This window comes from Thalia democratica, chromosome 5 (assembly GCF_965202585.1).
Source record: "Thalia democratica chromosome 5, ktThaDemo2.hap1.1, whole genome shotgun sequence".
NCBI lineage: Eukaryota > Metazoa > Chordata > Thaliacea > Salpida > Salpidae > Thalia > Thalia democratica.
Genome location: NC_139169.1, coordinates 54,734,106 through 54,761,016, shown reverse-complemented (window position 1 = coordinate 54,761,016; position 26,911 = coordinate 54,734,106). Strand labels below are relative to the sequence as shown.

General features: G+C 24.9%; 1 protein-coding gene across 2 annotated transcripts; it reads right to left on the bottom strand.

Moving 5' to 3' along the window:
- Nucleotides 1-311: 311 nt before the first annotated feature.
- Nucleotides 312-25,954, bottom strand: LOC145835384 (MAM and LDL-receptor class A domain-containing protein 1-like). Of its 2 annotated transcripts, XM_082942949.1 has the most exons (29): nt 25,810-25,954; nt 24,342-24,530; nt 23,497-23,608; nt 22,855-23,095; nt 22,407-22,494; nt 19,012-19,152; nt 17,513-17,636; nt 16,546-16,714; nt 14,760-14,925; nt 14,207-14,356; nt 13,226-13,397; nt 12,928-13,103; nt 11,151-11,216; nt 10,922-11,065; nt 10,600-10,728; nt 10,304-10,437; nt 9,975-10,074; nt 8,256-8,345; nt 7,977-8,087; nt 7,480-7,679; nt 6,752-6,962; nt 5,779-5,903; nt 5,250-5,542; nt 4,671-4,722; nt 4,221-4,330; nt 3,831-3,980; nt 3,523-3,638; nt 2,947-3,086; nt 312-884 (listed from the first exon to the last, which is right to left on the bottom strand). In XM_082942949.1, exons 1-29 carry the CDS (start codon nt 25,952-25,954, stop codon nt 702-704), a joined length of 4,227 nt encoding a protein of 1,408 aa, XP_082799075.1. In that variant the 3' UTR covers nt 312-701. The 2 variants fall into 2 exon arrangements, with proteins under 2 accessions (XP_082799075.1, XP_082799076.1); XM_082942950.1 differs by lacking the exons at nt 312-884; nt 2,947-3,086; nt 3,523-3,638 and having other exon boundaries at nt 3,856-3,980; nt 4,221-4,311.
- Nucleotides 25,955-26,911: the final 957 nt, after the last annotated feature.

The window sequence follows — 26,911 nt, the reverse complement described above, 5'->3', positions numbered from 1 at the left end:
TTTTTTATGTTTTAAACAATACCATTTTTAAACTTTGCTTAACTTAGTAATTTTAAACTAAATATTAAAATAGTTATTTTATCTTTTTGTTAAACTTAAATTTTTATTCATGTAGTTTTTTTATTATTTTATTTATTATTATAAAACCGAAGAAAAATCAAGAAAGTAGTAATGTTTTAAAAAAAAAAATTTTTTGCCTAATAAGCGAGTAAAGTAATAGAGACTACAGAAAAAAATGTAATAAAAAATGTAACAATCTAATTTTTTAAAACTATTTAATAGTCAGTACGAAACATTAAAACACGGCAGGAAACTAAAAATAGTAAGCAAATAAATGAGGTAGATTGATATTAAGATTTTAAATACGGCAGTATTTAGCAAATAAAAACAAACATCGTTAAAATGGATCCATAAATTTTAAGGTATAGCTAAAACATTGTAAAATTGTTTAATGACTAGAAAATATTTCCTTTACGACTTTATATAACTTTGCTTGCTCTTATTGCCTTACATAAAGTTATATTATTATTATTATTATTATTTTTAATATAGTATTATATTAATGTTTTTGCTTGCTTAAATATTTTTTCATTAAGTTAAATTTAATTTCTTAAAAAAAGATTTTAATTATTACTTTTTCATTTCTAACATTGTTCATAGCATAAAACAAAATTTAATCTAATGAAAATTGAAGAAAGAAATCATCCTTGAAAAGGGTTGCATCTGTGGTGGTTTATTATGGTCCGTATCCACCTCATGTACTTTTGAACATTTGTGTATGCTCCAGGTATCATCAACTTGCAGTCAGCATCACCCCAGCTTGTTATTCCCACCAGATAATGGACATCTTTTCGCTTACACACAAGAGGTCCACCTGAATCTCCCTAAAGCAAATTTTTGTAATGTTCATGAATACTGCTAATAAAATTGAACTTATGTATTAAATGTTAGTAGTAAGTACTTTAGTATGAAAGTAAAATAAATATGTTTAAATAAGTTCTTAGTTAATAATTTTGTTTTTATAAAACTTTAGAGCACGAAATTTATTTTAAGCAAATGAATAAAAACTTGACTTTTATATTTTAAAGCTTATTTTAAAATTATATTAACATATAACAAAAAAAAAGGTTATAATATGATAAAGTATAGTTGTTTCGAATATTTTGTAAGTATTTTTTGAACGCGTCATTTTTTTGTTATACAAAACAACGAAGCTTTAGTAATAGATAAGAATTTTTCAAGTAATATTTTTGTGACACTCTGTAAACACTTCTAAAAAATTATTTACGTGAAAACAAAACAGTAATGCGTTTTTGTTATTTCAAAGTACTCTTTGCTAGTATAAGTCTTAGGAGTCGAGAATCCCCTAGCCTTACTTTTAATTTTTAAGAACTTCTAGTTTTGTTAAAAATAGGTTTCTTTTCAACTTAGTCTGTTAAAAATCAATTAAGGATCTACTTAAATAAACGAATACTTTTTTTGAACAAGTCTAAAGAAAAATAATTTTAATAACGTTAATCAAATAAATTTTATAAACATATCAGTAACTAGTAAACTAGTTATTTAAACATTCAGAAATTCCAAATTTTTTTATTCATATAAGTAATTTATTATCATGCAGATATTCTTATTAAAAAAATATTTTTCAATTATAACGTTTTCAAACTTTAGCTGTATATATCATGTCATTTTCAATGTTATATGTTTTAATATTTAAACTTTAAAAAAGTTTCTATTTTAATTAATTTTTACATTTTATTACATAATCAACAGCGGGTGTGTCCAAATTATTTTCTCGAACTATCACTGCTTCAGTTTATTTTTAAGAAGTTTAAATAATTGGAATAATGTCTAAAATTTTTATGTTTGAACTATTTTTTTTAGAACTGATGACATCTTATGAAAATAGAAAGCTCAAAATGCAACTGTCGGATGAACAATTAAAATTTGATTAAGTTAAGTAACAAACATATTACAATTGTTGCTAAATTTTCAACATATTGACTTCTACAGTTAAATTTAATAAAGGTACATATATAAAGCAATATAAATTATTTTAATAGGTTAAGACAAAGTAAAGCTATGAGTGTATTTACTGATTATTTGATATAAAATTTATTGTTTAACAAGAATAACTATGAACGTCAAAACAACAGTCTTCCAAAAAAAAAAATCAAAAAAAAAATTATGTGAGGTACTTGAATGAGTAAGTTTACAAACATTTTAATTTTATATGCTAGAAATTTATTAAACCGCTTTTCATTCAGCGTTCATAATTAAGATCTGTTAATAACTTTTATAACTCTCATTAAAACTTATTATCACTTTATTAAGTCAAACTTTAATTAACATTATTACCGAGTTAATAGACTAACTTAAATTCAATAGTATACTGAATAATATCAAGAAGACATAAACTATTATTTTTTTTTAAACTGTAAAAAACATAAGTTTTTGTTGATAGCAGTTCATACAAAATACTATTATAGTTTAAAAAATAGCTGTAGCACTCTTTGTTATTTGAAATTTTCATCCCTAAAAGTAGTTAATAAAAAAAAAATTAAAGAAGGAAAAAGTAACCAAGCAGTTCACAACTGGATTTGTAAAACTTTTAGCGAAAATTGAACCAACCTATAAGTACTTTACGCTTAATTAGAGTGAATATACAATTAAACTCTGACCAAAAAAAAACACTTTAAAATACCAAAACAGTTTGTTTTGATACCATATAAATAACGTAAATAAACAAAAAGAACAACATCCACATAGAACTAGTTTACTGAAAAGCAGTTAATAAAAGTTATAAATGTAAATTTTGGACTAATAAGTATTAAACTATTACACCACTTAAATTTATCTATTTAAAGAAAATAACATATTCATGCTTTTTTTAGTTTAATAAGTCTTTTTTTTTTCGGTTTTAACTTTAACTAAACTAAAACAAACCAAACAAGAGTTTGCTCCAGTGCCTCCCGCGCAAACCAGTTTCTCGTGGATGTTATAAGATGGATAAAACAAGTTTTGGCACGCGACTTTGTCGATCAAAGGAACCTCTCCTTGTCGCAATTTTCGAACTATGTCTTGTGCTGTTTTTTTTATAAAAATAATGAGCGGCTTGAATCTCATTTATGCTTTCTTAAATAAAAGTGAGCAACAAATTAAATTTAAAATTTCTAATTAACTTTTACAAAAAGATTAAGTAGCAATGAAACATAAAAAAGAATTGTTTTTATCAAGAAGTTTATGTTTAACCAGTTAAAAAAGCTACAAAAAAGTATGCTTATTGGTATTACATCTAAGCTATTGAAAAATAACTCAAAAAAAAAAAAATAATACTTAAGTCATGTACTATACGTCTAAAAACTAATATAAGTTTTCATTGGCATAAAAAAATTAATAGAATTAAAAAAAAAAGATTAACATACATTACATAAGTTATTAAGTTTTTTGATAAACTTATACAGTTGAAAATAATACTTTTTTTGGAACAAAGTAAAAAAAAGAAGGATATTTTAAAACAACTTTTGCTTGTTCTTCCCCAACCAGTTGTCATGCAAACAGTTCCTGGTTGAAACTCAGCATCATTTTGTGACAATAAACAAGCAGTCTGTACGGATGGAGAAGATCTTGCAGGGGTTCTAAAATTTAATTATACTTTTTTATAGTAGTTAACTTTTTTTAAATATTATAATGTTTTTGAATTTAGGAGGTATCAGTATAGATGTAACTAGTACAATCTCGTAGCAATATGTAAGTATTTTTGTCAAGTCACTATAATCAATTTCATAAAATCTATGTATAATTTTTCATTATTAGACCAATTAATATACCTAAGTTTGACTAATGCAATATCTCCTTGCAGGTCACCAGAGAGTGAATAGTTTTTATTGACGTAAACTGCTTCAACCTCAAGCTTTTGCTCTGAACCTTTGTATTCAAGCAGATCATGACCACCCAATACCACACTGTGTTGGTGACCTCTGAAAAATACTTCTTTATTAACTGGATAACTTTTAAAGAACTAGAGTATGCACTAGCTTAATTCCTATAAAGAGCACAACTGCTGATATTTAATATAAACAAATTTTTATTGTGTAGGTAAAATGTTAAAGATAAATTGTTTAAACAAGGAATAGTTTTAACTCAAATGTACACTTGATTGTTAATTATTAACTGAAAACAAATAATAACAACTTTGAACTGTATTTACAAAAACTAACAGCCCTGGACAATGGGCAGCTGTGAGTATCCAGTATCTATCAATTAATGTTGCCCCGCATATATAAGAAACCGGAGTGCTGCTTGATAAGTCTATTACGAAGTAAGTTGCCTGTTAAATTTTTACTGATAGTAAAAAAAAAATAGTATTTTAACTACTTAATATCAAATATTCAAGTACTGGTAGTAAAGTATTAAAAAAATATAACATAATTGTTTTAAAAATTGACCATTAAATTAAAAGTTTGTTTATCAAAAAAAAATCGTTTATTGCACTCATTTCTTTTCAAACAACTTACATTAAAAATACTGTTTAAGTATACGTTTAATTTTTAATGTTTCAAAAACTATTAATTCTTTAAAACAAAGTTTTCTGGCTAAAAGGACTTCATCAATTTTAATAAAAGTTTTTATAGAAATAAGTTTAACGATACTATTAACATTAAAATTACCTGCCAAGGCCAACTGTTACGTTTCGCTTCATTTCCCCCGCTTATTTTCAATCTAAATTTTTCAATTTAAATTTTTGTCAATAAAATGTTTCAATCCTTAACAAAAACATATACTATAAAGAACTCAACTCTAAATACAACAAACAAATATGGGTAACGTATACCATGTAAAAGTTTGTTACTAAACTAAAACTTATTAAGGTTTCAATAAAACAAAACTATTTTGTTGCAAAACAGATACTAATATAATTATAAAGTGATATGTTAATTGATAAAAAATTTTACTATGACAGAACGTTACTTAAATATAAATATGAATTATTTTATAACATATATTTTATCTAAATAGATTTTAACACTTTATCAGAAAAAAATTATACCTATGTCTAAAGATTTTCGGTTTTATTAATTTTATTTAAGAACTTTATTAATTCATAAACTGCCCAGCATACTAATCCGTGTGCAATAACTTAGTTTAAGTTGTTTTTAAACAAATTAATACTTTTGTAATGTTTTCGTTTAAAACAAGTTTTGTATTTCGAATAACTTAATTTTGTACAACTAAACTTGATAACTAACCTTATGTTTGTTTGACTCGTTTGTTTTTCATTTAGAGAATACATCGTGTTTATATCAATAGAAGTTTTTATTGTTTCAGTGTTTAGTTTTTCAAATTCAATTTTTTTATTTCTAAAAGATGCTGAATAGATTGGAGTAGTTTCTTGTAGATCTTCATTTATCATGTATTCATGATTTGTTATAAGACTTCTATATTTTTTTTTCGGCAGTAAATTGTTTTCTAAAGGTTTCTTTTCAATAAACTTGAATAGTATATCGGAATAGGAAATTTTATTTGACATGAACTGCCGTACCTATCAAATTTTTATTTATTTTAGTTTTAGTTTTAAAATAGATTTAAAATATAAGCTGTCTAAATATGAAAAAAGTATAAAATATTTAATATTTAAAACTATTTTTATTTTATAAACTTTGAATATTATCACCAACAAAAAAGTTTGTAAGTTTTTTTTTGGTTAAATATTTGATTGTAACTATTATACAAAACTAAGTTATTGTTTTAAAAATATTTTTTATTTTAGAACTAAACCTCAGGAACTTCGCGGTGCTCAATGCTGGTTGGATTGCTGTTAGCATTATTTTTCAAAAATGAAAGATCTATTATTTTTCCGTACTGTAAACTTGTTATTGGCTTAATCGGAGTCACGCCACATCCTATTTTGATCAATAGTTATTTTTATTTCATAAACAAAAAAATAGAAACAATAAATTACAAGTCTATAAAAAGAAAAAGTTATTCGTTTAAGTTATTAATTTGTTCATCAATTAGCATCAAATGTTTCTTAAAGCTAGAAATGTGTTGAAAAATACGTGTTTTGGAAATACTGCGGTTGTAGTAAAGTGAGCACGTTTAATAATTTGACGGATGTATTCGTTTAACAAAGTTTATTACCAAAACTAATCAACAAAACAAAGCTTGAAAAAAATATTCAAAATATTCGGTTGGATTTTTTTGATTTAAGTATTCTTAATATAGAACTTAAGTTTTAAGGTTGTTATTTCTTTTATTTTTTCTTTGTTGATTAATATGAAATTTTTCGTTTAAATTAAGATAAGCGTAACGAACATTAAATTATTTTTTTTCTAAAAATATTTTGATCAGTTAGCACTTAGTACTAGTTTTTCTTACGTAAGAACAAAATGAGTTCAACAAAACGCAATCTGAGTACAGATAAAGCTTTGTATATATAACATACAATCTATTTTTATAAAGTTTAATGTTCGATTTTATTTGTAATAACACAATAATGGTTTTAAAATTTTAGTTGTAGTAGTGTTTTATTAAAAAGCTAATTTAAACAAAGAAAAAGATCTACAAAACTGAATAAATATGAAAGTATTTTGTTAAGTTTTATTTGTATGAATTTTATTATTTTGGCCAATCACAGTTAACAAAATATCTAACATTTAATATCTATTACCAAAAAATTTAAAAACTGACTTTTTTTTGTTCACTTTTATTGAACAAAAAAAGTATTTTTTAATTTTTACGAAACTAAAACCTTGACAAAAGTCCTCATCGCTTCCATCCCTACAATCAGCTATTCCGTCGCACTTGTGTTTTGCCAATATGCATTCGTAGTTGGAGCATTGAAACCATTTGGAAGCTGCATTGTCATTGCAGCATTTCACGCACAAACCGTTTTGTATTGTGACGTCGTCAATTGCCAGCTGACCCCTGCTACCCCAACCTCGAACAGCTTCGAAGATAATCTGTGGTTTGTTTTACATTAATGAAATAAAACCTGTTTTTAAATAATGATCAAAATGTAGTCTAAAATGCTAATAATTAAAAATTTCTGTACATAATAGTTGAATTTCGTTATCTATATAGTTTACACTTTTTTAATAATTTACATTTTTGTTATATAAACGATAAAGTAAGTTTAACACTTATAGTTTTAAATCATAAAATTACAGTTCTAAACTTAAAATTTGGAAGACAAGGCACGAGATTAATAACTTTTCATTTGTTAAACCTTTTTTCACATAAAGGGATCTTAAATTACAAAACACTTGCTATTAAAACACAATTCTTCCTAAACAAAAATTGTTTTGTAATTTTTCGTGAAACCTTATTTTATAATAAATTATGCTATAAACCTCATACATTAATAAAAATAGTTAGTGGACTCTCTGCTCATCTTGCTACAATTTTTGAATAATACCTTTCGTGTATTGACTAAATAAAAAATTCAATCAAGCTGATTGTACTAAAGTTTTAACAAACTTGAAATGGCTGATCTTCTTCGATGTCGATTGCAGCAAGCACCCACCTGTTACCTGCACTTCTGCTACGCTTCCACACCCTCTTAACATTTCCATACTGCACTTTAGTGCCGTTTGTTGTTGAGTTAAGATGCTTTTTAAAAACGCTTATATCCCCCATTCCGTTTCCAAACATGCGATACCAAAACTTTAGACAATATTCTGTAAGAAATAAGTTTGATGTGCTTTGCATTCGAGTTTTATTTTAAACATTTAATCAAATAAATTATTGAAATAAAACCCAATATTTTTTCTAAGAATAAAAAAATAAAACCTATCAAGTTTAGGCAAGCTATAAAATGTATAATATTTTTAAATATGTTTTATGTACCGACTACCAACAAGCACACTTGCTTTTTATTTTTGACTAAGTACAGTAATTTTATAACGGCACTTTTTATTACATATTGTCAAAAGTTTTAGTAAAAAAACTTTAAAATAAAACTTATAACAGCTAACTTTTGTGCAATTTCTTCACAGGATAAATAATAGGACTTATTAGTCTTCCGTTATCACCCTTTCCTCTAGGTGTTGAAGATTTAATATACAAAAATCTGTCATTTCTATTTTCTGCAATAAGAAAAAAACTCGAGTTGCTACATACAAAAAAGTAGAACAGCAAATATTTCTATGATAAAAGTTTAACCGTAACAAACTCGTCATTAGTTTTTTTTGATGACGATAATCACCGTCATAGTATTACAACCTCATCAATAAATGAATTAAAATTTTACAAACTTTTTTTAACACTAATCCAATCTAGCACGTCATTTTTAATATCTTGCACCCAACCGCATAATCCTTCGTTGAATGAACAGTTGAACATCTCTTTAAATAGAAAAAGCTGTTATTTGAACTTTTAGTTTGTAGCTAAACTATTTTAAAACTAATACTCATAGCTTTTGTAATAATTTGTGTTTTAGTTTCTGTACTTAATTATTACTATATATATATATATATATATTTATAGTATAAAAAACAACTAATTTTCGAATCGTTTACTTAGTTTCAATGTTTAATACATATCTTCAGAACGAAATAAAGAACAAAGCAAAAAAAATTTAAAGAACTACACAAAAAACACATTGTGACGTTTCAAATAAAATTGAATAATTTTAGTTAGCCTATTCTAAAAACAACTTAAGTACAAATCAACTTATTTTTGGTTTGTTTGTTCTTGTTTTTGATTTTATTTTGTTGTTATTTTTTGTTATTAATTATTGGTTTTTGTTCTTTTAAAATACATGTTTTGATTATGGAGGCAGGGTTGCTGCCTTTCTTTTCTTTTATTTAGTGATATATCTTTTTAATTTTTTCAATCTCGTACTTTTCCAAGCAACATAAATGGCATATTTTGTTGTTTTTCGGTTTTGTTTTAGTTCTGCAGAGTATTTCCTATTTTAAATTATAGTATTTTTTGAGTCTTTTAACTCCCAAATATAGTTCAATATTCGATATTGTGCCTATTTAATTTGTTAGTAAAGCTTGGTTTATGGTTGCTATATCTGTTTTTAGATGTTGTACTAGTAGAACCCACGTAAAATTTGTTATATCTTCTGTTTTTATAATAGCTCAGTAGATTATATTTTTTGATAGGCAGTTATTGTTTAAAGGATATTTTTCTTTCCTGCAGTTGCAGGTTTTTTCTTGTTGTTTGAAGTTTAGGTTGTATAATATTTTGTTATTGTGTTTAAGAATTTTTGTTTTAAAATTTTCTATACAGCTATAAGAAATTTTGAGTGTGTTCCTGTTAAAAAATTTGTGGTATGGGTGGTTTGTGTCAAAGTGTTTATTTATCAGGTTTAAGAATTCTTTGCCTATTTTAGTTGCTACAGTTAGGGAAAAAGGTGGGTGGAAATAAATAATTTTTCCTTTTCTTTGCTTTTTTGTTGTTTTTTCATTTGCCTTTTGGTATGCTAGGTTGAATTTGTAGTTGGTGGATTTTAGTGCTGATTGATACTATGTTTTATACGATTAAATGATTCTTCGTTACTTGATAAATTGTTTAGTCTTTTGTTAATAGTTATAGGTAATTGTTTTAATATTTGATTAGGGTAGTTTGATTTGTTGCTTACATAAAGGATATCCGAATTTGGTTTTCTGAATGGGTTGTATGTTTTGTTGGGTAAGTTTAGTTCGATATCTAAAAAGTCTGTTTTGATTAGGCCTGCATCCACTGTTATTTTAAAACCCCACTTGTTAAAAATTTTGTGTAATTCTTTTGTTGTGTTTTCTATGGTTCTCGGCGATTTAGGTTGGATGACCGCAAGGCCATCGTCTCTATATATACCGAATTCTTCTTCATTGAATATATTAGTTTTATTTTATTTCGCTTAGCATGAAAAGTCCTACCATGTCGCACATATATTTATTATATATAGTTATTTATTCAATATTTAAGATTATTATTTGTTTTAATTCTTGAATAGTTTTCGCGTGAAAACATAACAAACTTACGGCATTCCCCATCTGTAAGCGTTATGTCATCAATTGAAACATCGCTTGTCCAGTTTAAACCTCGAATTCCATGAATTTCAATCTTTGACCAACCAGTGTTCTTATATTGTTTAAACAAACTGGTTATTTTACGCAAGAATATATTTAGATAGGTAGTTTTAAAGACTTTTTTTAGGTTAGATAAAAATAAAATAAATAGAACTCCTTAAAACTTTTTCTAATTCTATAAGTCATGTGATTTAACAAAAAGCTTTATAACTTTACCTATAAAAAGTTATTAAATTATGCGACATAAACCAAACAGAATTTTTATAAAAAATACAACTAACTAATAAGCTTGTCTGAACTTCTAACCACTTATTTCCATGATTTTCTTTTTCGCTCCAGAGTAACATATCACGAAGAACTCTGCTTGTATTATTTTTTTCAACTACTATGTGATGGACCTCAATTGAGCCAATGCCTTAAAATATTTCAAAAGTAAAGTGAGCAGTATAATCAATGCTTTATTTAGTAGTTTGTATCTACAATAATCGTTTCAATTCTGTTCTAAAAAAGCAAGGTATAAAAGTAACTTTTTGTTTGATATGTACCCTTGAAATAATAACATTCTAAACACAAGTACCTTTTCCATGCAAATGATACCACATGCTCATACACACTGGTTTATTAATTTCTGTGTAGTGGGAGGATATAATTGCTTTATCATTGGGCAATCGTGGATTCGATGATTCAATGTATGCAAATTGTCCATCTAGTTTGCATGAAAAGTAATTTGGTAGTACAAAGTAAAGCAATTAAATTAAAAAAAAAAACATTCTTTTTTAACGAAAAAATTTATGGCAAAATACTACTTGGTCTAAAAAACTAAATATATTTTTTTTAATAAGTAAAAAATAATTTTCTATATCTATTTACTTAATTGATAATATTAAAGAAAAAATAACTTCCAGTGGTATGATCTCTTGTAGGCCCAGTGCCAAAAGAAAGAGTCTGACCGCCATTTGAAACGGTCCAATCGAAATCGTCTTGGTAGGATTGTGTCCAGTTACACAAAGTAAAGTCATCAAAGTTGCAAGAAAGATCATTAGCTAAAGTTTTATCAATTTTATTACAAAAAATATTGATTTAATTTTGTAATTTGTTAGTTTTATATTTTTTACATAAAAGACCCACTAGTGTAGTTTTGTAGCTCGTTTTGTTTTCGTGCTGTTTCTATTTTAATTTGTTTTTGTGTAACACCTGTTAAGTTTTTTTTATATGAGTAGTTTTTAATACTTAAAATGTTTATAAAATAGCAGTATAGTTATAAACATTCATTTAGATTTTACTTAGTTTTAAATTTTACTTAGTTTTATCTATTTCAAATAAGCTAGCTACTTGTATTATGTTTTAATGTATTTTCAATAACTTTTAAGCAACTAATCATATTTTGTTTTTATACGAAAATAAACTTCTTGGAAATCGTAAGAAACTGTGAAGAAAACACACATGTCAACATACTTTACTTTAAGGTAGATTATAATAAATTGTAATATAGCAATGGCGTAGCGTGGTGTTTTGGTCAGAGGGTGCGCAAATTTTTTTTTCAAAAAATCCCTTAAGCTAAAACTTTTGTAATTAGCTATAAAAAGATCTTTTTATAAGTAATATAAATGAAATAAATTCATTAAGTAAAATAAGTTCGAAGTAACTGTTTTAAAGAATATTTATATATTACAAAATTTAACAATCACAAATAAGTATAAATTTCATTATAATTATTTATACTTCCACAAATGTAAACTTACTAAATAAAAATTGTTTTTATTACATACAGTAAACTTTATATCTTTAAAAATGAAAATATTCCATAAAACGAAAGTGTCTGTTTTATTTACGAAAAAAATATCAATCTCTTTAATATACAATACAACAGTGATAACAACACCTCATTGCACATAATTTAAATAAAGTTACACAGAAGTTAAAATAGACCAACTTCATAACTGTTTATACAATTTATTACAACTTTGTAAAATAGTTTAAAGTATACTTTTAAAATTTAATTCATCTGATTGTATTTGTTTAAAATAAAAATTACAAACAAAGTTTATTTCTCATAGGCCGACACGCTTTTTCTTGTATGTTTACAAAAATAAAGTTCAGAATACTAGCAGTAGTCTTAACACTTATTGTACCATAAAAAAAAAATTGTAAAGTTGTTTAATTTTCCTTTAAGCGTGACGTATTTTTGTAAACTTTTTGTAGAAAAATCTGTTATAAGGTTATACTACTGCGGTGCACTAATAAGTTACGTACTTTTTGAGTCTAAATTCTTATGAAGTTAATGATGTTATAAAATTTTTCCTTATGGAGTTTTTCATCAACTTTGGTGCGCACTTTCGCTTGCTGACCGAATCAGTATATTGGGTAATTTCCCTAACTTGTCACTAATTGGTATTCAAAATTTCGTTTAACTTTTCGAATACTAGATAAACATAGTTGAAAAAAGGCAAATTAAGCAGAAAAAATAAATAATAAAGGATAAAAATATTACATTCTTTTTTTGGGTGGCCCGCATGCGCCAGTGTCCCTTCCCACGCTACGCCCCTGAATAGCTAATCATAAATTTTAACTTTATAAGTTGCAGAAAACGTTGATTTTTTATTCAACATTGTATATAAGTTAACTAATGAACCTTAGTCTAAAATAATTAAACTTACAAATATGCAATTTTTTCATACATTGTACAACAATTGTGTATAAAAAATTAAAATCATTTATGATATTCTATCTATTAATCGTCTTTAACTCCTTTAAGCTTTAGTTTAAGTAATTTTACTTTAAGGTAAATTGTTAGTCTGTCTTAATATAGGTTTTTAATATTGGTCTTTTTTAAAATAAGTTACTTTTACTTCTAGTAGTACTGAGAATTTTTTTAATCATGTTTCAATATTTTTTAAACACATACTGCACTTAGTTTTAATAAGTAAATCGTCAACTGCAATATCCGAATAGAAATCTTCTCCTCTGGTCGCTCTGATAATTATTTGGAATTCAAATGCTTCTTTAATTTGTACCTCCGCTAACTTCCAGTCATTTTCGTTTTTAGACTTTTGTCCACTAAGCCAAAGCTTACTAAATAGTCTGTTAAAACAACCTTTTAAGGTTTTTAAAGAGTAAATAAATCATATTACAGAGTTTCAAAAGTAAGTACACTTGTAACGAAATAATGTTTCTTTATAACAACTAAACTTGTTTCTTTTTACCTGTTGTTACCAACGGGAGTAGTGAAAACTTCAAGTTTACCCATAGACTTTCCAAACATGTGATAGTGAAACGTAAAACAAAAGTCTTTTTGAGCCGGAATTTTTACACTTCTAAGCTGTGTTTTGTCACCTTTTTGTGCTAAAGAAGCTTCCGTGTAAATGTACCAACCATCTTAGAAAAGCAAAGAGTTTAAAGCTTTACCATAACGATAGTTACTAAGAATGTAAAAGTTGAATAGTTTAAAAAACTGTAATTAAAACTTAACCCTGCTATACAATTAATATTCACAAGATTTATATAAAATTCTCAAATCATTCCAGGACACAGTTAATTTATTACTTGTGATTTTTTCCCCTGCATCAGTAGTTACATAAAATCAAAAGATGGTTTAAAAAATCTACAAGTTTAATGCATACTTGTTTAGTTCAAAGCACTTTAAGACAATAGCCCGTCTTCAGTTAACTTATATTAAACCCTTTTGAACTAAACTAGTATGCATTAGACTTGTAGATTTTTTAAACCTTCGTTTGATTTTTTGTAACAATTTATTTAACGATTTGAAAACTGTTTTAGTTTTAGTTTCAGATTTTTGTTTTTATTTTTCACAAGATAATCATTATATTAAGATGTATGATTAAACATGTTAATATTTCTTTAAATAAAAAATTTTACAAAGCATAACCCATTTATATAAAACTTTAAAAAACGAGTTGATATACCTAAATTCTTATTACAAATTTTATAAGAAAAAAAAATTAAAATCTTGGTTTTTGAGTTTTTTATTGTATAAAAAAAAAAAATTACAAAAAAAAAGTAAAAAAATAAGTTTTTGTTTTTGTAAATGTAGTTGTAAAAAGTCATAACAAAAAAATATCTCAAACAAAAGTTTTATTTATGTATATATTTTTTTATTTTCGGTTTGAATCAGTTGCTTGTGAAATAGGATTATACCAGTAGATATATAAACCCAAAATTCTAACCACCAGTAGTGTGGTCGTTTCTTGGACCTGTCATTTCAGAAGTTGTATTGCCGTAGTGATTATGCCATAAAAAGCGCTCATTCTGAAAATTTGTTTTGTCAACTGACCACAAGCACAGAGTTTGTTCGTCAAAATTACAATTTAGGTTTTCTGTTTTCAAAGAAAAATTTGAACTTTTAGAAAAAGCAACTTAAAATAAACCATTTACATATATATTAGGGTTTTCAGATTTTTATGGTTAAATTTAATTTTCTACTATATTTTTTCTGATCGTCAAATAGGTTTATTTTTATTATATAATATTTTTAGATAATAATATTAAATTTGATAGATACATTTAGTTGGAAAACAAAAAAAAAATATTTAAAAATAAGATTAGTATAGTACATAAATTAATAAAAAATATTGACTCAAGATACAAATAGTGATTTCATAGTTAGCAAAATCTAGTTATTATGTTGACCAAATAACAAAAATAATTGTAAAAAAAAAATTAAAAGTAAAGTCTAAAAAACAACTTTATAGTTTTTAAGTAAGTACTCTATAGGTGTACCCGGAAATTTGTCTTGAACTGTTTTTGGAATCTGATTGATTGGAAAGTTTATTAGTTCGGTGGAATTAAACACTTTTACATTATTTGGGTAGCAACCGGTCATCATGACATCATCAATAGCAATATCTCCCTGATGCTTGTCTGACCTCCGAGCTTCAATAAATACCTAAGTTCAAAAAATTTTGTAGTACATAAAAAGAAAAAGCTGACACAATAAACTTTTAAAGTCTACTTTTCAATGAGCTTAAATTTGACTATAGTGAGAGTTTTAATTTAATAACCCTCACAACTTTACTTGGTTGTAAGTATACAGCAATAAGTTTTAACTATACTACTGTATACACTTTTAATGATAATTTTGAAGTAAACATTTTTTTTATAAGAAACTTGATTAAACCATAGTTTATGAACAAAATAAAAAAACCTCTTCGTTTTTATGAAATCTACTTAAAGTAAAAAATAATTATCATTAATTTTAACATTCATGTTGCGCTAAAGGTAGCAATAAAACAATATAATTCTATATTTAGTTTAACTTTAAACAATCACATTTAAATTGTTTTGATACTAAACTGTCATTTCTTAAGTTTCGTACATTTAATATTGTCAAAAACTTGTGTTTAGTTATTTTAGAAAACTTGTTAATTTGAGATATTTTTTTTTAAAATTCTTAATTTAGTAGAAAAAAGGGTAACAGGTCAAAATTGCACGAAAGCACAAAATTGCACGAAGATACTTTTGCACGAAGACAAATTTGCACTAGGGTACAAAATTTCACGAAGACAATATTGCACCAAGAGTCAATTTTGCACGATAATAAAAAAAAAAAAAACAGAAAAAAAATAAATAAAAAAAACGAAAAAAAAAAAAACTAAAATATAAAAAAAATTAAAAATAAGTTTCTGAACAAGGGTAAGGGTTAGGGTTAACAGTGTTAGTAAAGATGAAAAAAATAACTTAATAAAGTTATTATTTAAAGAAAAACAAATAAATAAAGATTAAAAATAAATTAACTAAAGTAAAAAAGCTACCGACCAAGGGTAAGGGTTAGGAGTAATAGTATTAATAAAAAAAAAAACTAAAAAAAAACTAAACTAAAAAAAAAATCAACCCGTGCAAAATTGTCTGCTCGTACAAAAGTGTCTTCTTGCAAAACTTACCCTTCGTGCGAAAGTATCTCCGTTTAATTTTGTCTTTGTGCATAAGTATCTTCGTGCAGTTTTATGCCTTCGTGCAATTTTGTCCTCTCGTGCAATTTTGTACGCTCGTGCAAATTTGACAGCTACCCAGAAAGACCATTTAGGGTATTAATTTAGCCCATCTTAATTTGTAACTTTAGTTTCAGACGTTAAAGGAATTATAAAATTGTAAGTATGATTATTAAACACAATAATTTATATAAAATTTTTAGAGTAAATACAATTTTAGAACTAGATCATGTACATCTAACAACTTTCAACGGTATTTCAATGAGCTTAAAATGATAAAAAAGTAAAAACAGATGATCATAATAGAACGACAGCAAATGCTTTAATAGAAAAAATATACAATTTAATTTTTTTTTAAGTTTACAAATTAAAAAATAGTATCAAAACTAGTTAGTTCCACATAAAAAAACTTTAAACGATGTCAACTTTTTTATAAGAAACAAGTTATGTGTTCACCTGACTGTTTAAACTATGTTCCATATAGTTTAAAATTCAAATCTTTAAATTACTGAAATAAAATTTAAAAGAGTACAATCAAGTAAGTTTACTTCGAACTAAATCTGAATGATAGTTCTAACCTGAAAATTAACGTTGCTACGAAAATCATCAGGTATATTTATTTTCGCTAAATTCCAGTAATCTCCATGACTTCCTTCTTTTTTCCAGACAATAACATCGTTAAGTACGTTGTTGACTTTTCTTAGAAAAACTTCTAAAGTTCCAACCGATTTACCATACATATGATACCTATTATTATTATTATTATTATTATTATTTTACATTAAAAAAAATCACCGAAGTCTTAAAACACATAAATATATAATAACTATAAAAAAAACTAACTAACAGTTTTATAAAATTAAGTTTTACAGTGTAATCAAATATAAAAAAGTAAACTATAGATTATAAAACTATGTTTCGTAAATAAAACGTTTACAAACATTAAAAAGGTTTTGTTCTCGTAATAAACGTTAAGAAAATGCTATTTAGTAATTTAACATTGAAAGTCTCAATAAGAAACCTTTAAATTGATTTTATTTTTACTAATAACTAAATTACCTACTAAACTTTGAAACAACTAACTTTTTTGTTACTTTACTATTACAACTGAAGGTTACCCTTTCAATAAAGTTTAATATTTAAGGTTTAGTTTTAAAGTTATCTAAATAAATGATTAGTTTATTTTTTCTATAAAACAAATACATATCTCATGAGTTATGTAAAATAAAAAGTTTCTCCTGGACAAGACATTAAACTGTACCCGGAGTGTATAACTGGATAACCGAAAGGTTTATTTGTACACAAGGTCCTCTGACCAAACTTGTAGAGAGCTTTGTTTGTCGTTCAATAAATAATTTAATTGAATAAAATCAGAAACGTTAAAATTAAGGTTTGTTTATTTAATATATTCTAATAAAATTGATTTATTTTTAAAGTTTTGTTTGTAAATATAGACAACTATTTCTTGAGAGAGTTAGTATAAAAAGCTTAAAGTATAATAACAAAGCAACTTTTAGTTATGAAAAGTTTATGATTTAAACAAACCAAAATTGAAACATTGGTGTTTTATCTTCTGTGCAGTAAATGGAAGGTGAAAAAATTTTAGCCGAGTCCCTGTTCACCCGCGGCCATGATACTTCAGTGTATAAATATCGTCCCCCTTCGATTCCTTTATTTTCATATAAGATTAAGATGTATCGTATTTTGCTATAAGTAATTTTTACCATTCTTTTTGTATAAAGCTTTTGTCAAAGGTTATGAACTTCAGAGCCTTCGCAATACTAGTCATAAAGAAATGATTGAAAATAATTTTTTTTATATTTCAAAACAAGTATATAAATCTGCTTTAAAGTGCTTTAACGCAGCATAAATATAATTTACACTGCTACTTTAGTTTGTAAAATAAGTAAATTCACTAAATCTATTACTTTAATTAAATTATATTAAAAAATTAAAATATAATATAAAGTACCACTTTACATTCTTATTAGTATTAGTTCTATCCGAGACAACTAAACTTTATTTTTAATTGTTATATTTTATTTAACTTAATTCAAAAACTGTCTTCTTTGACAGGTCTAAAATTTAAGTACATACATAAGTATAAAAGTAGCTACTTTAATTTTTAGAAGTAGAAATTACTAAAACTTGTGTGATTACTAAAACAAATATTTCTTAAATACATACACACAAATATGTTATTATAACTTCCGTTCTATTCTATTCTTTGACAACTAAAAAGAGTTTATTATCAATGTAGGATTATGAACACTTGAATGCTTAAAGTAATAAAATAACTTATATATTTGCTGCGGCCACAGAAAGTGCAAAAAACTAATAACCTCGAAGTTTTTTTTAAGAACAGAATGTTAGTTTTGACGTTGTGAATTTTACATTAATTCTAATTTAAGAACTAAGTTTAGAAAATGTTATAGCTAAAGTTAGTAAAACTTAATTCTGAATATCTATTATTATTGATAAACTTTTATCATTTTTATAAACCTTTTAAGCATATTTAAGTTTTTAGACGTGGTAACTATAAGAAACTGAACAAAGTTTTAATACAAAAATTAATTACATAACTATTATAATGATGAAAACAAAAATATGGAAAATTCATAACGCCAAAGTCTGGATTTTTATTTGCTATAAAATCAATGCCGTAATTTCCGACTTAAATTTTGTCCTAATGTTTGTTTTATTTTAATATTTCTGACGTTATTACATTTTTGGTTATTTTTGCAACTATGGCGGTGGGATTGTAAACTTAATTTTTTCATGATAAATAGTTGATATATATAAAAAAAAACGAGAGAATAGTATAATTACAATAAAAGCATTACTTTACTGCTTGTTATAAGTTTCACTAGTTAGTACTATCTCTTTGTTTTTGTTTTGACACAAGTTATCATAGTTTGTTTTAAGTTTAACTACAGCAGTGTACTTTAAAACTAATGTTTGATAGTTATTAAAGCGTAACTTGATTATCTCAATTTTTTTTTAACTTTGTGTCACTAAACATCTATAAATTTTTACGTTACTACCTTTTGAGCCGAGTGTGTGGTCTCTTACTGGTCCTGTTAGCCTGGTTTGAGTGGGTCCCTTGTTAGGTAGCCAGTTGTATTGGTCATCGTCAACCTGTGTCCATCCACACATCGTATCTTCAAAATTACAATCCAATGTTGCTGCATTTCGCAAAGTTTTTTGTTTTATAAACATCAAGAAAAGAATTCTCTATAGAGCTTTAACATTAAAGAAAAAAAAAATGTTTTTTTTAAATAAGAAATAAGTTCTAAATAACTTAAAACTTATTATAATACTTAAATTCTAAAAATGATAAATTTATTATTGGTAATATAAAAGCTATGGTTCTAAAACTAAATACTTAAAAAAGAGCTTATTTGAAAATTATACAAATGGTGCTAAGGAGATTTCAAATACTAAAAAACATCAGTCTCAAACTCTACACTTTGCAACGATAAAATTTTTCTAGGTAAAAGCGAGTATGTTAGATCATGTTTAAGTTTTCTGTCCCTTAAATATTTATCTTTAAATTAACCATAAAAAAACTACCTTTTAAACAAATAAAAAAATCTATTGTGTTACGCCGTTTAAACAGCAGTTACGAGGTTAAAATCTAAACAATAAAAATTACAAAGTGTATGAAAATCATTAATCTCAAATTACCGGTGATCACCGGTGCTTTTTTTAAACATTTCCTTTATTTAAACATAACAAAAAATTAAATAAAGCTAGTAATTTGATAATGTTTGCGTGATCACGACTTAAATATTGACAGTTTTTAAATAATTTAGACTAAAAATAAGAAAAAAAGATGCCAACAGAAGCTTCACAAAAGAGTTTTTACTATAAATGTTAAACAAAATAGTGTATTTAACCATTTTTCAATTACTACATAACTTTTATAATTTTACTTTAATTAGAATAATGTACTAAAATTGTGATATATTTAATCAAAAAAAAAAGTACATTAAAAAAACATTACGTATTGAAAGAAAAACATTATTTAGAGAAAATATTTTGCTTCAATGAATACTATGATTTGAAATAATTTTATACTACACAATTTTTATTAATATCATTTTAAATTAAGTCAATATGTTTTTTTATTATTGTCGTTTGATATATTTTATATACCAAAAAAACATGAATTTAAATTTAGTAAGTTTTATAGTACTTACATTTAGTTTAGTTTTAATTTAGATAAGCAATATTTTCTTTTATGTTTATACAGATTAAGTTTTAAGTTAGATTATTTTTAACTAGGTTAGAAAATCAACAAAAAATTATAACTTATTAAATAAAAAAAAAAAAAATAATTAAGGATTTTCTGTTTAAGTTGTCACTTAAAAAAGTCAGACATTAGTAAGCAACTGTATAGTCTACAAACTAGTAATCTTTTAGACTAAGTTTGTGTTAAGAAAACAATTTTAACAAGTACAAGGTATCCTTAAATGGTACAAAAATAAGTATTGTAATTTCTTGTTTGTTTACAAAATGTATACGGTACGTATATAGCTCTGAAGCTCTAGTAAGGTTTTTCTAAAGTGTTTTTAACATTTTTTAGTGAAAAAATAGTTACTAGTTAATGTTTTACCAAAATAATTATATAAAACTTTATTTTTAGCAGTGAATTTCTTTTTCAGTCATGTCTATAGTTATGTATATAAAAAAACTGTTTTTGACGTTAAAAACCTATTGGAACAATTAACTTTTTCTGTTTTTTATTTTGTACTTAAAGTACCACATACTTAAAAGTAAACAAAATGCATATATATTAAATGAAAGTTATTATACCATTTAATTTATAACTTTTGCTTAAACTTTTAATTTCTATTAAAGTGAAACTCTCTGCAAATTCTAAATTATGCCTAACTTGTTCTTATCATTGGTATAATAAAATGATACTAACTAAAAAGTTATACAAAATTTTGAAGAAATTGAAAATTTATTCAATCATAAGTGAACATTTGTTAGAGTATCAAAATAAACTAATAAATGTTGGATATTAATCGTCTGATATTAATTAGTGTTTTTTGGAATTGTTACTTGTTTTTCAAACTTATAAAAAAAACTTAAACAACAAATAACTTATAAGAAAAACATAGTTTATGAGTAAAATTGTTTTTTGATGATATCTTAAAAAAAGTTCAAATTACAAAAATAGTTATCATAAGATAAAAAGAAATTTTTTTTAACATAGTTTTATCTTAAAGAAGATTTTCTTTAAAAAATTCCAGTTAGTATAAAGCAAATTTAATAAATGAAAAACTAGTTTAAGAAAGATTTGTCGTGCATTAAAAAAATTATCGTATAAGGTTTATTTAAATGAGTTTATATTTAGTTGATAAAACTTTACTCTAAGTAATCCATTATTTGGACAGAAATACGTTTTAAGCTTAAATTATTAACTCAAACAATATTTGTTAATTTCGATTTTAATTAAGTTAACAAGCGAGTTTAGCTTAATAAAAACTAAGTATTTTATTTATCTATAACTTTAAGTTTATTGAGGTGGTAGTTTATATAGTACTAATTATTCCTAATAGAAAACTAAACCAAAAAACTAGTTAGTCGAGTAAAAGTTATAAAGAAATATATTTTTCTTTAATAATTAAAAAATCAGACATATTACGCGCTTTACATTTTACCCAGATGTTTAAAAGATTTGGTTTTTGTTTACGTTAAAAAAAACTGTACACTACGTTTTTGACAAAAAATGGAATGTACTAGTTAATTTTCGCAAACAACAGTAGTACGTCAAAGCATAAAGTTACGGTTGTTAAAAAATATTTATGTAACAACAAAACTAAGTGCAAAAATCTTAGATGATGACATTTTTGACTTAGATGAAAATTTTACAATAATATTATAAGCTTTTTACAAAATACTATCAAAGCTAGGGAATACAAAAACGTAAAAACTAAAAGAAATTTTTAACGCGAGAATACTTTAATATTGTTCTTATTTTTCAGAGTTTGTCTGTTGAGAAATCAGAAAATATAATTAAATTTCTAGTTTAAAAGTAAGTATTCTTGATTTGTTATGTAAAATAAAAAACTAATGTAACTTAAAATGTATTTCAGAATGATCAAAAGTACTTAATGTAGCTTACTTTAAGAAAGTTTAAAGTTTTGAAGCACTTATAGGTCACATATGTAAAGTTTTATGACTATAAAATAAAAGTAATACTTCTTAAAGTTGAAAATATCATAGGTAAATGAAAAAAAGAATAAAAAAATATAATATTTAGCAAATTACACTATTAAAAACTCTAAAACTTTTAATTATTATAATTTAATTTATGGACTTATCAACTTTGCCCATAAAAATAGAAATATTTGCAGCTACAATTTTTGTTTGTTTAGTATTTATTATGGTAATTTAATATGTTTTACTATCAAATAAGTGGATAAACCTCGCTTGCAGTGACCTTTATCAAACAAAACATCATCTATAGCTATGTCTCCTCTAAAGTTGTCTCCCCTGATTCCTTCTAAAATTATCTGTAATTAAAACAATTTATTTGAGGGTTTATAAATTGTTTTAAGTTTAGAACAAAAGTCAAATTTAAACAAAACTTCTGAAATTATAACATATTGAAGTCAAATTATGTTCCTACATGTTTTGAACTAAATTAACAACACAGTACTATATTTGTTTTTTAAGTTCTTTGCACGCTTTAACTACTTTGTTCACAATTTAATTTACATTATAATTATGATTACATTATAATTATGATTACAACACAGTACAGTCAAAAATTCTTCGTTAAAAAAATTAAATTGTTTAAGTTTTTTTACAAGGTAGAAGCTAGTAAGCAATACAATGTTACTTTTTTTTCTCTATTTTTTTTAAATGTTTACCTTAAAAGGACTATCAGAAGTTATTTGCACTTTTTGTTGATTCCACCAACCATATGGACGAAAAACTTGTTTTTTATCAAAGTTTTTTTTTTTTACTGGCAAAACAACATTTTGTTCAGACGTCAAATCAACCGACCATGGACCTTTTAGCTTAAGTAAACTGGTCGTAGTTAAACTATCAATGTTTTGTTTGTACACATTTAACTGTTCAATACCAACTCCATGCATATGGTGCCAAAAACTAAAATATTTTGATTAAAATTTTTAACTTAATGAATAACCAGCGTAAGTAGGCTAAGGTATTTTAGGCTAAAGCAACGAATCAAATAACACTTACAAGTGTTTTAAAATTTATACTTTTGTTTTATTTAAACATTTTGAACACAAAAGGTACGCAAAAAAAGTAATGACCTAATAATTAGAAAAAGATTGTCGTGTAGTTATTTCTAATTTAAGTTATTTATTAAAAAAAATTTAAAGTTTTCAAATATTTAAATTTCATAACACTCTAAAATTTTTGTTTAAATTTGAACTTTTTTTTGAGGAATTTATTACATTAAATACATAAAATCTTTATCAAATCTGACAGTTTAAACCAAACATTACAACTTCATTTCAACATTATTAATCATCATTTTAAACCTGAAGCAGTAAGTTCCTCCTTTTGATACTGTTGGGCTTATCAATCTTGCTACATCACCTTTCTTTCGTGGTGAAGAGGTTTCAAGGTAAATGTAGTAGCCCCTACTTGCGTCTAAAATAAATTATTACGTTTTATAATTGAGCTGCAAGTAATCGAAAAACAAACTTCGTTTATAAATTAAAACTAGATTTCATTCTTTATAGTCAAGTACTTTGCTTTGGGATGCTTAAAAATTCGGGCTAGTTTTTTTAAGAAACTTTTTGTGATTTTTTGTTTGTTAGACTATAGCTTAGATACAAAAAAAATTCGAAAAACTTTTATTACGTTTAAGTATTATACTCAATTATTAGAATTAGTAAAAATGGTAGTACAGTTTTTGTTAAAGGTTCGTTAGATTTTAATACTTAAGTAATTTTTATCGTTTGGTAAATAATTATCGTTTTTATATGTCACGTAAAAGTATCAGATGTAAGAGACAAGTCTAGATATATATTAATCAATATCAATAAACAGCTTTATACAACTAAAGATTCTGATAAAGTTTATAAAAGTTTTAACTTGAAAACCTATCACGATCTAATTTTGTACTATTTTGTTACACGTTTAAAAAATTTTAAAGATGTCTGGAAAATTTTTTCAAAGTTTTAAACATTACAATAGTTTAAAAAGTTAAGAGTTTTATTTTGTAAAATTTTAGTTTCCTTATCAAAAAATTCTCTGTAACATTTTAAAAGTTTCTAAAATATTCAAGATTACTTAAAATTCAACATTTTTAAACTATGTCATTATCTTCAACTAGCATATATCTGCAAAGCTACAAGTAAGACACAAGTATTATCAAAACCTTTTGTTGTATGGTCCCATATAGGACCAGTTTGACCACTAGGGGTCCTTCCCTTTCTTCTGATCCAAGTAAACTGCGCATGAATGTCATGGTACCACCCACATAAGTCCCTGTCGAAGGTGCATGACTGAGGAGGTCGTACCCCATTTTTTAAATTGGTTCTTTTTTGGTTTGTAAAGTTTGCCGAGTCTAATTTAGCAAAAGTTTTGTGAAAATAAAGAAAATACTTATAAACTAAAATGCTAAAAAATATATCGAATATTTAAAATTTTTGTTCTATTTAATAGCTAACTTATCCTAGTTAAATTAGTATATCTTATACACTTATCAGGTCGGTGTTGAAAAATGTTATTAAGTAAATGTAATAAATAGTTGGTAAGTTTTTGGTTGTAATTGCTTTAATTTTAAATAATATTGAAAAACTCATAAAATAGTTAAAACCTCTAAATACCCCATTTGAGTTATCTAAGTTTGACTTCGAGTACATCCAACTGAGGTTATAACAACAAAAATTTTCTGTCATTATTAAGACTTTTAAAAATTTGGTATCATTATTTTATAAACTCTCAGTTAGTTTAAGATTATAAATATGTCTACGAAAGCGGTATTAAAATACTTATACTAAATAAAACTTCAGTTAATTTTTTGCAATAACTTACTTTGAATAATATTTAGCTTTATCATAATACTAATATGTTTCATAAGTTGATTTTTTCATTTCAGTATTATCTGTTGCTGTTTATCTTTAATTTAAGTTTGAAGAACTTTTTAAGCAGTTATATTTTTACCTTTTTAATAAAAACTAAACATGCAAATTGATTAGAAAGTATACTTTAGTCCTGTTTTGTATAGAAATAACGCTAGTTAGATACTTTTGTTAATATTTATTTTATTTAAACATATAGCATTTATATTGTTTTTATTTTACCAGAACTACAACATTTAACTAAGTAATACTTTTTTTTTAAATTACTGTAGATTATATACAATTTGTTGTAAAAGAAAAGAGTGTTTTCATATTATAAAAATTGTCGATTATTGTTTTAAAACGCAGAAGTCGTTTTTATTTTAAAATTAACAAAATAAGTTAAAATTTTTAATTTTATTTTTTAACTTATCACGTTTATGATAAAAAAAACGTACGTGATACGTAATGATTGATAAAATTTTTCAACTAAAGTTTATTATAACAGTTTATTATAACAGTTTATTAGAGACTGTTTCTTTTACTGTTAGCTTAAAAAGTATGTTTTTCGTAAAGAAAATTTTCTACAAACTTTGACTTTAATAAATCAAAGCACACTATAAATTACAACTGGATAAACAACAATAAAAATTTAGTTAAATTTTTACTTTTGTTATAAATTTCCTGACTACACCAAAATCTTAACAATAACTATGATTGTAGATTTGTAGTTTACGTTGCAATTATAGTTTTCAAGTTAAGTTGTTTAACGTAAGAACTAACGTGTAGCGTTGAAACTATTTTGAACTGAGCAGCTGCATTTTTTGGTCAAAAACAAAAAGATGAAAGAAATAATAACAATAAAATCCACCATCCAACCAAGTCCAAACAAACTGTTGTTTTTTGACCTCACGTCGTGCTTTTTCATTTTCAGTTTTGAGCAAGAATGATTATTCTCCAGATTATTGTAAACGAGAAAAACAATACTAGACCGCCTCAGGGTTACTGTCAATTTGCCTTTAGATTTGGTAACTATTTCAAATTTTTATAACACTTCCCAATTAGTCACCCAAAGTCAAAAAAAAAAAACTAGTTTGCAGTTACAGTTTTCAGCAGTGGTTGCTATATATTAAATTTGAAAGATTGGTAGCTTCGTAGTTTTGTACCAAAAAAATCATACTTACTGATTTAAACCCTTTTTAATTTTTTTGCCACACTCTCTCTGAATATTTATTCGAGAAATTACAAAGTTTAAGTGTTACTATGGGAGAAATCGCTTTTATTTTTTACAATAACAGTAATTGTTATTAAATCTACACGAAGTTTGTCTACACGATTATAATTAGAAAAGTAACTATCTAAGTACTTAGTATTACAACTTAATTCTTTAATACTAAATTGAAAAATCAGTTACAAGAATTAAAATAGTTATTAAAGATATGTTTTGTTTATGTTGATTTAAGATAAACGTATGAAATATTTATGGTCGTGTTAAACTGTGTTTAAATATGTACTAAAAACCTTAATTTCATATACTCTGTATAAATGCATATTATTAATGTGGCTTTTGATTAACTGAAAAGTATACTTATTATAAAATTTTGTAGGAAACTTATAAAGATTTGAAACATTTTTGTTTTAAAGGTTAACACTGATTAGTTGGCAACACAAAACAACAAAATCTTGTATTATTACTATTATTATTCTAAATATTAACCTTATAAATAAAATGTTTAGTATAGACTTAGTGAAAAAATTTAATATTTTTCAAAACAACAGCAAACACGATCTCGACTAAAGTTATTTTAGCGGAAAAAAAGTTGATTAAAATTTATTAGTTCTATGCAAAGTAAAACTGTGTTTAGGTAACTTACGTTTTGTAAAT